At 36.0% G+C, this 12,578-nt stretch overlaps 6 protein-coding genes across 6 annotated transcripts; 3 read left to right on the forward strand and 3 right to left on the reverse strand. All coding sequences in view use genetic code 12, as the record gives it.

Moving 5' to 3' along the window:
• Nucleotides 1-83: 83 nt before the first annotated feature.
• Nucleotides 84-1,357, reverse strand: RPS6A (40S ribosomal protein eS6 RPS6A; the record flags this gene model as incomplete). Its single annotated transcript, XM_064997359.1, has 2 exons — nt 84-791; nt 1,352-1,357. 2 exons carry the CDS (start codon nt 1,355-1,357, stop codon nt 84-86), a joined length of 714 nt encoding a protein of 237 aa, XP_064853431.1.
• A 1,122-nt stretch (nt 1,358-2,479) lies between these two features.
• Nucleotides 2,480-4,447, reverse strand: DASC09_037610 (Smp1 protein; the record flags this gene model as incomplete). Its single annotated transcript, XM_064997360.1, has 1 exon — nt 2,480-4,447. The coding sequence occupies one exon, from the start codon at nt 4,445-4,447 to the stop codon at nt 2,480-2,482; it is 1,968 nt and encodes a 655-aa protein (XP_064853432.1).
• Nucleotides 4,448-6,052: 1,605 nt separating this feature from the next.
• TIP20 (Tip20p) lies at nt 6,053-9,106 on the reverse strand (the record flags this gene model as incomplete). The annotated part of the gene is made up of 1 exon (XM_064997361.1): nt 6,053-9,106. The coding sequence occupies one exon, from the start codon at nt 9,104-9,106 to the stop codon at nt 6,053-6,055; it is 3,054 nt and encodes a 1,017-aa protein (XP_064853433.1).
• Nucleotides 9,107-9,347: 241 nt separating this feature from the next.
• On the forward strand, nt 9,348-10,082 carry DASC09_037630 (MIND complex subunit; the record flags this gene model as incomplete). The annotated part of the gene is made up of 1 exon (XM_064997362.1): nt 9,348-10,082. The coding sequence occupies one exon, from the start codon at nt 9,348-9,350 to the stop codon at nt 10,080-10,082; it is 735 nt and encodes a 244-aa protein (XP_064853434.1).
• Nucleotides 10,083-10,725: 643 nt separating this feature from the next.
• On the forward strand, nt 10,726-11,446 carry DASC09_037640 (uncharacterized protein; the record flags this gene model as incomplete). The annotated part of the gene is made up of 2 exons (XM_064997363.1): nt 10,726-10,753; nt 10,821-11,446. The coding sequence occupies 2 exons, from the start codon at nt 10,726-10,728 to the stop codon at nt 11,444-11,446; spliced, it is 654 nt and encodes a 217-aa protein (XP_064853435.1).
• A 332-nt stretch (nt 11,447-11,778) lies between these two features.
• SVP26 (Svp26p) lies at nt 11,779-12,432 on the forward strand (the record flags this gene model as incomplete). The annotated part of the gene is made up of 1 exon (XM_064997364.1): nt 11,779-12,432. The coding sequence occupies one exon, from the start codon at nt 11,779-11,781 to the stop codon at nt 12,430-12,432; it is 654 nt and encodes a 217-aa protein (XP_064853436.1).
• Between the last annotated feature and the right edge of the window lie 146 nt (nt 12,433-12,578).

A 12,578-nucleotide genomic window follows, 5' to 3' on the forward strand; every position in this document is an offset into this window, starting at 1 on the left:
AAATTACTAAAAAAGTTAAAAGAACCGTATAATAAAACAGAAAGGATTATTTATAAAGACATTGAGTATGAAAACAAAATTCCTTAGGCTTTAAGAGAGGAGGCTCTTCTCTTTCTGACTTCAGCTTGGTGAGCCTTCTTTTCGTGCAATCTCTTGGCCAACAATTGAGCGTATTCAGCAGCAGCTTCCTTTTGAGCTTCAGCGGCCTTGATCTTCAAAGCCTTCAAGTGACGCTTTCTTTGCAAAGTTTGTGGAGTAACCAAACGTTGAATCTTTGGAGCCTTGGTGTAAGTTCTACCGTTCTTACCAGTGACTTCTCTTCTGACAACGAATTGTCTGACATCGTCATCCTTGGTCAAACCGTAGAATTTTCTAATGTGGTTAGCTCTCTTTGGACCCAATCTCTTTGGAACAGTAGCATCAGTCAAACCTTCAATGTCCTTGTCACCTTGCTTGACAACAACCAAAGCCAAAGCAGCCAAGTCTTGACCGACAATACAACCTCTGACGGACTTTCTCTTTCTTTCACCATTTCTTCTTGGTCTGTAACAAGAGTGACCCTTAGCCAACAACAATTTAACTCTAGTAGCGTGCAAAACACCTTGTTTCATTGGGAAACCTTGCTTGTCGTTACCACCAGTGATCTTGAAGACGTAACCAGCGAATTCATCGCCAACCAAGTCACCTTCAACTTCTTGACCAATACGTTTTTCGTAGAATGGACGGAGACGGTGTTCGTCGTCAATTTCGATGACCTTTTGGGTACCGTTAGCTGGATAGGCAATGTTAAGCTATAAATAAAAGAATATTGTTAGTTGATCAAACCTTTTTGTACTTCACTAATAAAGATTTTAGAGATATCAAAATTTGGGGGATCTTCAAAATACTGAGAAGCTCTAGTAAAAGCTTTTTTTTCTTTTGATTATTCATGTATCGATTATTTCTCTTAAAATTATCATAATAAGGTATATGAATTTATTCTCTGTAATGATGGAATGTTTGTAATGATGATGATGATGGAAAAAAAAAAAACTTCTTTATTAAAAAAAAAATAAAAAAGCTTTTACGATAATTTGTAGTCATAAATTTTTGAACCCATTTATCAATATAGTGGTACTCATTCATTGATGAAATTATTTGGCTATTGATTGTCTTGAATTGGAATAGTTCTTGGTTTGAATTATGATAATTTTCCATTACTGATTCTGATAATTTTTTTGATTGATACTTTTTCGTGCACTGGTAGTTCTTTTGATCTCACAATCCATTCCTCAAATCCCTTTTTATCTCTAGATACCATTTGATATTTTCTGTATTCTTAAATCTTCATTATAGAGGGGTTTTCACATACCTTCATGATGGCCGTTATACAATTATCTAACCTTGGATGGAGTATATAGTCAATATTCCAAAAGACTACAAGAATTCAATTTTCACTACAAAGAAAAAAACCAAAGCGGTACAGCGTACCGTGAGAGCGTGAGGTGTGGGTGAGCGCTGGAAAAGAAAAAAAAACGAATTACGCATCACGTGATGTAATTTCCCTAAGTCACCGTGTAGCCCTAGAGAGCATGTGATACATATGCGCGCCCTATATTGGTCGACGCCTGTCAAAAAAAAAAAAAATCCATCGCGGCGGGACGTTGGGAAATAATGCATATACGTGAAACTTTATATATTATCGGTGTGTGTGTGTGTGTGTGTGTGTGTGTGTGTTTAAAACATTGTTTCAAAGTAGGGCTCCAGCCAATAAGTCTCTGTATTTTTATTATTGAGCGTTTTTCCTCTTGGTTGTTTACGATCAAAAAAAATAAAAAAAAAAAAAGAGAATTGCCGATGATTCAAATGAGTTAGTCTAGTTTCCATCTATTAGAAATCGTGGAGGGTTTGATGATAATAATATATCCGACTTCCTCAAACTATCGATGATGCTTTGGTGACGTTTAATGGAAAGGTCGTTTTCTGGAAAACTTGTGGTGGGGAGGTGGGTGTTAAGAGGTATTGGCCAGAACATGCAACCGCAAGAACTGATAACCAATTTAATTGATAATTATAATCAATTAATTCCCTTATGTTTTTCGGAATCGAAAATATATACCCGAAAGTAATAGAATACGTCGAACTTACAGAACGCCGTGGATATAATAAATGACTATAAAAATAATTAAACATTTTCGATACAAAAATCTAATGGAAAAGAGCTACTAAACATTCAACAAGAAACTGAAAGGACGAATATGTTACATGGGACGGCAAGAGTGAAATGGAAATCAAAATATCAGCAAATACTCCTCCCTCAAAAAAAAAAACAAAAAAAAAAAAAAATGAGAAAATGAACCAAAAAGTCATTCAAAAAATGAAATATTGTCGACCGAGAGAAAGGAGAAGAAGTTGATAATGTAAATAATCGACAAGGACTTGAGCCATTGATTGGTGAAGAATGGGGAAAAAAAAAAAAAAAGAAAAATGCAAAATTAAACTAGGAGCTATTTTCCCTTTTCTTGTACTCAGGGTCCTTCAATCTCCTAAAAGCTCCGTTAGAATTATTGAAAACCGGACTTGGAAGCTCATCTCTGATCGAGCCATTAGGATTATTCAAACTATGTTTACTCAAACTACTGTCACTCGAGCTTTTTGTATTGCTTGGTGGAGGCGGTAAGGTTATACCTATGGTCCTGATGGGCGTATTCCCGCTGCTCCCGCTTTCGTTCCATTCACCATAGTAGTTTGAAGGTGATGGGAAGAATTCATTCATATATTTCAGAGCAGGTTCATTCATGAACTTCGAAGTCCCCATTGGTAACCCACTGACCGGAGTCTGCTCCCCATTACCAGATGAGAAAAGGAAAGGGCGGATACTGGACGATAATAATCCGCTCGTACTTGGAAGATTATTAGTGGTCAATCGTGGAGGGTTTTTCCCCTCCCCTGATTTATCTTTGGTAATCGACCCTGGGATTGTGAATTGGAATAGCGCGCTCGGCAAAGATGCAGATACTGGGGTTGATTTATTGTTATCGCTACCATTTAACAGAGTAGTATTCGGTGAATCTTTGTCTCTTGAAGATGGAGGGAACTTGATCCCGGCACTGGTGACACCGGCACTCTCATTAGACCCGGCGAGGCCACCAACTTCACTATTTTCTTTCTTTGGTTTGAAAGAGTCGTTTTCTTCGGGGATTCGCACACGAAGAACTGGTCTTGATGAATTGCTGATTTGTCTTGGAGTATGTGTAAACGCTGGGCTCGAGGCAGCGCTGTAAGGGATATTTGAATTGACACTAACCGTCGATTGATGCTGCTTATATGACAAACTCTCTTTATCTTCTTCTTTTACTCCTGGAGTGCCGGTGGAATTATCAATTGATTTAGCAGTCGATATGATTGGAGAACTTCTGAGATTGTTGACACTACTTCCTATTGAGCTCGGTTTAGAGTTGTCATTAATGTTGCTATTAAATGGGAGAGGATTTGTACTAGAGGTGGAAGGCGGTACTGTGTTTATTGGAGGAAGTTTTTGGTTAGGAGGGAACACAAAATTGGAAGAGAATATTGGTTTATGGATCGGGGCATTAGTATTATTATTATTATTATTATTATTATTATTCATTATATTGTTTGTACCATTAAAAGAATTTCCTTGAGAATCTTCATACTGGCTTAATTTCGAAGAAACAAACGGGATTTTATGGTAAGAGTTTACCAGGGTGCCTGCAAAGGGAAGAGTTTGCGGAGGACTGAATTGTGGTAGGGGATTATTATTAGTATTAATATAGCTGATGGGCTGTGCACGGACATAGTTATAATTATCGGAGATACTTGATTGATTAGAAATTGAATGACCATTGACGGCGCCAACCATGGGGTTATTTGGAAAATCTCTTGAACGATTATTTGGTTTTAACCGTTTGATATAATTATTATCATTATCATTATCATTATCATTATTAATGTTATTAATATTATTATTATTTGAGGGATAATTGTTGGTAGGATATTTTGGAATTTGATCATTAAATTTAGCTAGGCCTCCACCTATAGTTGAGTTGCTGATATCTGAAATACCTCGTTTATGCTTCAACTCGATGTCTTCTGACCCGCTTTCATCTTCTGCTATCGAATCAGTGGCGGAGAAAGTGGTGGCAGTGCTAAGGTATCGCTTGTGGTCGGATTTACCACCATTATTGTAATCCAAATTCGATAAGCCCTTATTTTTAGGAACTTTTCCCCTGTTTTTATAACTATTGAGCAATTTGTTAATGTTGCACGAACAAAACTCATGATGATCGTCATTATTGTCGTCGAGGATGATGACTGCAATGTCCACTTTACACAAGATCGCCAATTCATGAGCTTTCTTGAATAAACCTGCCTTTCTTTTTACAAAAGTAATGGATCGGTTACGTTCATCCTCTATCGGCTGGATTTCAATCTTTCTTCTACCCATTATTTCAATCTTTCAATCTTTCAATCTTTCTTTCTTTCTTTCTTTCGTCGTTCAGGTCGGTGTGTTGGCAAGCGAAAATAAATATGTGAAAAAAAAAAGGCAACTTGAATCGCTGGGTGGTTTTTTTTTTTTAATATTGTTGTGAATGTGTAGTGATGATACTATATGGCATGAATCGATGGATAATAATTATAATAATGATGGATATCTTGGTTCAGGACCACGCAGTCAAGGGGGAGGAGGGTACACAGAAAAAAAAAAAAAAAAGTACTGAGACAATTAGTTGGCAGCGTTGATAGATAGATAGATAAATAGATAGATAGACAGATAGATGGGTGGTGGATTGCAATGCGGACAACCAGAATGTGAAGTATGTGTGGGGTGGGTGTTGCAGGAAGCTGGAACAATCGACAAACAGTAGATGGGTGAATAAGATAGGAAACGTTTGATGGTTACCGTTGTTCTAAAAAAAGAAGTGGTTTTTTTTTCTATATTTAGTTTTCTCCCGGGCAATTTTTTTTTTCTTTTGCTCTTTCTCTCTTTCACGTGAGTGTCACGCACTCTCTTGTAGATTGCCAGTTGTGGTTGTTGTGGTTGTGGTTTTTGTTGTGGTTGTCACCAAGAATAATTGATTGTTGTTGTTGTTGTTGTTGTTGTTGTTGTTGATGTCTGCCATTCTTTCCTGTTGGCTGCCATTAGGAAACCTCGGACCCTCTTTCTTTTAAAACATCATGATTATACCCTGCTTCTCTCACCACGATGGATAATGTAGATACCAGTCCCACGGGAATGCTCCCCCCCTTGCCCCCCAGATCCTCTATTCCTACAATAATGTCGATCAATGGTTGTGTCGGTCCATCCATCATTACACACACACACACACACACACACACACACACACACACAATCAATAATCACCCGTTCCTTTCCCCAACAATCACTCATAGGCCAACGCACAAGCGGTGGTGCTTTTGTTATGTGCGTGAACTAGTAGTGCTTTTCGTATGTATATATATACATATTGCCTCCTCCCCCTTTGGATTGATATTACATCCCATAATAAGCATTTCAACAACGCTTTATTGTATTCTGCTTATCATTACCGTCACTATAATATCATTCTAAGTGACCTTTCGTTTCCGAAAAAGCCTCTTTCACGTGACTATGAATACTCTTCGGCTATAGCTGTTAAGCCTGATTGTTACTACTGCATAAATAATACCCACCAATAGTAAAATCTTCCCAATAATAATGATGTTATTTGAGTCACGCTATAAATAATAATAATGATGATGATAGTGACAGTCTTCCTTTCGGGATAACCATTAAGCAAAAAAAAAAAAAAAAAAGATCAACTGAAGGTCTTGTAGATAATAATAGGAGTCCTCAAATGCAATCAAGCTGACGTATTTCTCAGTCTTTCATGCAGGGGAATCTGGGGGAATCATATTTATAACTTTCATTTTTTTTTTTTGTTTTTTTTTTTTTTTTTTCAGAAGAGGAGGAGAAGCAAGAGATACTACATTAGTGAAAAATATTCCATTTCCTTTTCAATTAATTGTCCTGTCATACTGAAAACTATACATTTTTTTTTTTTTTTTTTTTTTACACAATTCTGCTCACCAAATCATAAAGTTCATCATCACCGAGACTTCTAACACTCAAGAACTTTCTCAACTTTGTGAAGTCCTGGGCATTTCTGAAACTTTGAAACTCTTCCCTGTAGTTACCATTGGCGACTGTAGAGCTCACAAAGTGTGAAAAATTGCGTTGGTTAACCATCAAGACATTGCAACAATCAACAATGTTCATCAAGAAAAATTGCTGCGAAATGTTTTCATAATCACGATAGTTGATTGCCTCAGCAAATTGCCCGCTCTCAGTATCCAATTTACTTATCTTCTTCAACATCATCAAAAAGTCAAACTTCAAATTAATGATCCCTTGCAAACTGAATTTGTTGATTTTGATAATGTATGAGTGGAAATAATATTTCACATTATCCAATAATTGGAACTCCACTATTTTATAATCGCTCAAAGTATTCAAGTAATTTGGTCCAAAACATCTTCTTAAAAACCTCAATTGATTAATGAGAATATTTAGTGGTTTCTCCAACTCTTTGGTAATTGTTAACTTCAACATTTCATTGCCTGGTAATCGGAAACCATAACTAATAAAGTCCTCAAAAGTCTCGATATTTTGGAAAGTCAATTTGGAAAGCTCGTTCTCGCCCGCATTGGCAGAAGCCCCCACAGGAATATCCAATTCATCTTTCAATTCATCATCGAATCCCCAACCATCCGCATCATCAGTAATATCGTCATCATCATTATCGCCACCCCCCGTCGTATCTATACCTTGCCAATATGCAGATAAATTCAAAAAATTGTTCAAATAAATCTTTAAACTTTTTTTGAGGAAATTATTTAACGTGACTAAAATTTCATCAATCATTTTATCAAACTTGGCAACTTTACATCTAAAAATTGATCTATCATTGGTAGTTTCTGTCATGGAAATAATCTCGTAAAGTTCACGATCATTCAATTCTAATTCTTTGAGTAACATCTGGAAATTCCCATTTTTTTCATTGGTACGTAGGTTTTGGTTTAAATAGTCGTACATCTTGATGAACTCCACATGCTGGTCGTACGATTGCAATTTTATAATCACATACTTTATAGAACAATAGATTTTGCTCAATACTCTGATTTCGTTCAAGATATCCCCATCTTCTTCATTTTTCTTGACCACTGTTTTACCATTTTCTTTAACTGGATTACCAAATGTTTTAACCGATTCAGAAATCAAATTATTAAGATAATTGTTGGCCCCGCTGTTGTTATTGATGACTTTGGAATTTCTTAATAGTTTCAGGAATTTCTCATGATACATGTCCAAGATCTTGAAAATTAATTGTTTGAGTAACTTGACCTTCAAGATCATTGGAATTCTCAAGTTCATAATATTGAACTCGATCAAATTTTTGATCAAGTTCAAAAAACTCACAGAAATCTTTGTCGGCTTCAAATAATTGGCCTTAACAATGTTGAAATCGATAGAGAAGATCTCTTCGGACATTAGACTCTCTTCATTGACCGGCAATACTTCTCTCTTTGAAATATCACTCTTTTGTGCCGAATGTTTTGTGACCCCCATTCCTAAGCTTGCCGGGAATTTGTCATTGAAAGTTTTCATAAGATGGTTCGATTCTAGGCGAATCCAATTCTGCCAATTATTATTGTGGATCAAAATCTCGATAATCAAATTCGAATCTTGTTCCTCGTAATAAAATAGTTCAAAGATTTTCGATTGGTATTTGTTCAATTGGTAGAGCAAGTTACTAAACAATCTAGAATTGCTTGAATTACTAAAATAAACATGATTATTGGCCTTGACATCATTAATGAACTTGATTTTTAAAAACTTATTAAGCACTTTTGTAACTTCGATTGGCATTGATCGCTGTTGGTCAATTAGCTCGACATCCAAGGATTTTGTGATTTCTGAAAGTTTGTCATTGTCGGTTTTGAAGCCATTGTTAAAATATTCTGACATCTTGACAAGAAATGAATCATTGTCCAAATAATTTAGGAAATATTCAATCGCCAATTCTGGTTGGTTTAATTTGTTTGTCAAACTTTTTTGGTAAAAATGGAAAATAAACTTTGTGATAATCGGTTGTAAAATGATTTCGATGGCCCAAATTTCGCTGGGCTGCTGTTTAATTTCTAATAATTGTTTCAAATTATTGCTTCCGTTGTCCTGAGAGTTCTGGTTTAAATGATTAGAAATCAAGTAAAGGTTCTGTAATGCATTAAAGTTTCGGCAGCAGTTGATAATATCTTCTAGCAAACTTGTATTGACCACAATAGCTTCTGTCCAATCAGAATCTTCAATGAGTTTCTTCAATAACTTGATGAATATTCCTTTCACTTTTAACACTTTTTCATTGAGCTTGCCAACCATCAAATCTATTAATTGGTTCTGTTTTGTAGTATCGATATCCTGATTCTTGATCTTCTGCGTGAGACCAACTATTTTGATTAATAACTGTGTCAATACATTAATATCTGATTCAAAGAAGAAACTGCGGTTGAATTGATCGTTCTCATTGATTTCAACGTTAATGATCTCATCGACCAAAGTATTGCATTCCGCCAAATGGTCCTTGTACTCTACCAATTCAATCTTGTCATTAACAAAATCAATAAGACGAGATTCCGTCAATAAAGCATTGTTGGAGTCTCTAATGTCCTTTAATGTATATGAGGAGTCCGTAGACTTTATTTGTTGAATAAGATCAATGATTCGTGAACTGTCATTATTAGGCAAAATGTTGTTCAAATCGTCATTATTTATCGGGGTGTGGTTTGCTTGGTTTTGTAGTTGGGATATTTTGTCATCGATGTTTAGATCATCGATGTTGGTAAACCATTCGTTCAACAATTCCATTATTACGTTAGTAGGGCTCTGTTTAGTGGCGGTGGAAAGTTGGTTTCTTTGGATGATCTGGTGGTTTTTTCTGTCTTCGCATTCTCTCTTGAACTCTTCGTTACCCTGTCCACCGGCACTTGGTAAACCACCAAGTCTTTTAGCACAATTGTTTCTTTGGTATTGGGTGGGAATATTTTCCAGGAGGGTCAGGAGAGTCATTAGTTTACTGAGATATTCTTAAAGTCATTGTGTGGGTTTCTCAGTGCTCATATTCTCTATGATATATCATCATATTGGTGGTGGTGGTGGTGGTGGTGGTGCGCATATGGGCAAAAAAAAAAATAGCATAAACAAAAAACATAAACAAAACAACAACAACAACAACAAAAAAAAAACATTTCCACAACGCGTCCTATTTCGATTTCAATAATAATAACAATATTAATAAAATATCCTGGCTATGTCTCTGGTAGAATATACCGCCGAGCCACAAAACACTGACATCACCCAACAACCACTACCTCCTCCGAAAACCCCTGATAACGATCAAAGTCAAGACCCTCCTTCAAGTGAAGGTAACGATGACCAGGTGGACCCCATCCGCTACAAACTATTACTCAAGGTGATCGACAAAGCTCTTAATAAATCAATAGAATGCCTCTCAGTTGATAATCTCTTGAAATGCTACCCCAGTTTTGATAGCCGACTGGGAAGGAAGTATTTGAAGAATTCGATCGACCAAATCAACGGTTTCTTCTTGAAGAACTCCAGCAAAGACATAAATGCCATCCTAAAAGAAAAATCGATTAAAAAAAAGATGATGCAACTTGACTCAATAATTCAAGATGGGCAGAAATTAAAACAGAAAAATGACAACGATGATAAGCTACACATTGAGAGTTTGACCAGGAATTATTTGATCGATTACAATTTATTCTTGTCCAAAACTGAGTACATGAATGAACTAAAAAACAAGCTAAATGAATATAAACAGGATAATCTAAAACTAATACAGGAATTGAAAGATATTGACGATGAGAATCAACGGTTTGTTGGTGATCTCGAAGGATCCGTTAGACAGATGAAGGCACTTAAAAGGTCGTTGAACGTTGATAATGGTGATGATTTGGATACAGATTTTGAGGAATATAATCAATACTTTGATCAACTATCGAGGAGTGAACTATTTACGTGAAGATGATTTCTTTCTAGACCAGTTCGAGACTTTCCTCCTCGACTTTTCTTTTATGTTTAATGATAATGCTTTATTTGTTTATTTGGGGGATATTTTATTGAATGGATTAATATATATATAATGATGAATTCATATGGATATATTCCAGTTATGTATCCTTTGAAATATCATTAGCCGGTGTATTTTATTATTGTACCTCAAAAAGTAAAGAATCGTAGGAGTATGCGACCATTTACATTGTATTATTATTTGATAAGAAGTTCAACAGCAAAAGAAATGAATATCACATCAACAATTTACCCTTCTAGAATATTGTAGGGCTATTGAAAACTGTCAATAACTCAGCCATGTTGAATTCCAGAGCCCTGCGAGGCTAAGAAAAAAAAAATGACAGACCATCCTGCGATTTTTCCCTTAAGAAAAAAAAAAAAAAAAAAAACATTCCACCTTTGCAAAATAGCCAACCGATCAACCAACCAGCACAAAAAAAGAAGAAGAGGATCATTACCAAATATCTGCCCATTGGTTCTTTACTCATAAATATTCACAACCACTGTTGCCTTATAAAACATTGTTTTCATAAATAGCATCCCATAAATCCCACCCCGCTGTTGGATGACAAGACCCTTGATACGAACTAATCATGAGATTCAGAAAGTCTATGATAATAGGTAAGTGATATTTCAGGATGCCCTAATGTATGAAGAGACAATTGATTCACTAACATGATACTACTAGTATTGGTGATTGCTTCGATAATATCGTTGTATCTTGGACTCGCGAACATCACCATCAAATTTGATAAATTTGTCCATTTTTCGGTATTCTTTTTAATGACATTGATCTTCTATTACTGCTTTGAAACCAAAAATGCCAATCAGTTGAGGTTGATGACGTTTATGGTGTGCACTCTATGTGGGGGCATTGGTTCGGAGTTCTTGCAAAGCATCATGCCATACCGGACATTTGACTATAAGGATATTGTTATGAACATCAGTGGATCGAGTTTGGGGATCTTGGTCAGCGACTTGTATTCTCGGTATATTGTTAGAAGAAGAAGATTGAAGAGGCTCGAGATCATCAAGAGTATCGGGGACGAAGGTGAAACCTTGGCTGAAAATTACAATCGAAGTAGTGGCACGTATTCTGATTTTGATACCAGTGCGAGAAGTAGTATGAGTGGCTATTACGATGGTACAGATGCCGACGACAGTAATACCTACAGCGATTACTATGCCGATGATTTAGAAAACCAGATAGAAGGTACTGGCATACAAACTAGAGGTAGGAGAGACACCACCAGCATTGAATTGAAGAATATTGCTCCGATCTCCTTGAACGATTTGGGAGAAGAAATGGTGTGATTTGTGATGATGGTTTATGATTGTGCATTTGTAATTTATGATATCTGTTGTTGTTGCTGTTTGTTTGTTGTTTTAAATTGTTTTTTTTTTTTTTTTGTTTTCTTAGTCTGCTGTCTTGCTTTCAATTCTCTATAATTTCTAACATTTTAATTCCGTTTACCCCTTCTCCTTTAATTAATTATGAGCCTTATTATTGTTGTTTGATGAGATACTTGTTATAGCCACGTGAGCGCAGTAGAAATTACGCGGTGGAAAAATAAAATAAAATATGAAATATGAAATAGAAACCTCTTCTCTTCCTTTTGATTGCGGATGAAATAACAACTGTCGCTATGATTCTATATTTGTTGTCTCTCATAGGAATACTAACAGGCTTCGTATGCTTGACATTGGCCATTGCCTCTGGTCTCTATTATCTTTCTGAGTTGGTGGAAGAGTACTCGGAATTGACCAAAAGAACCCTATACAGATTGATCTACACCATCATCTCCGTGCTTTTGCTATTATGGATTGTCGAGGGATTCCCATTTAAACTCACGGTGTTCTCAATTGCCATCAACTTTCTATACTTGAAAACCTTATCGAAATTCCCATACTTGAAGATTGATTCTCCTGATTTCATCTTGTCGGGGATTTTGACGTTTATCAACCACTTTCTTTGGTTCAACCATTTCAATAACCTTTCGCTGAACCGTCATTATGACAACAGAATCATTCCATCGTTCAGTGAGATTGCAAGTTTCTTTGGCATTTGTGTTTGGTTGATCCCATTCTCACTTTTCATTTCCTTGTCGGCTGGCGAAAACTTGCTTCCAAGCAACAATAATGAATTGGACGGCAGCAGAAATGATAATATTACAATTGATGGCAGTACTTTTACTCCAACGACTTTCTCCAGGAAGAGTAAAGGTCTCATAAAAGAGGTCATCAATAATATTCGCAATTATATAATGCCGAGCCAAAGAGACACTGGGGGAATCATTTAAGATGATCGAGAGAGAAAGAGAGAGAGAGAGAGAGAAGAAAAAAAATGCGTCGTTTATATATTCCACTACTGTTACGTTGTTTTACTCTTTTTAATGAAATTTTATGTCATATTCCGTTTATCGGTGTAGAGTAATTTAATTTAATT

The sequence above is a fragment of the Saccharomycopsis crataegensis genome (genome assembly GCF_037102585.1).
Source record: "Saccharomycopsis crataegensis DNA, jcf7180000000084, whole genome shotgun sequence".
NCBI lineage: Eukaryota > Fungi > Ascomycota > Saccharomycetes > Ascoideales > Saccharomycopsidaceae > Saccharomycopsis > Saccharomycopsis crataegensis.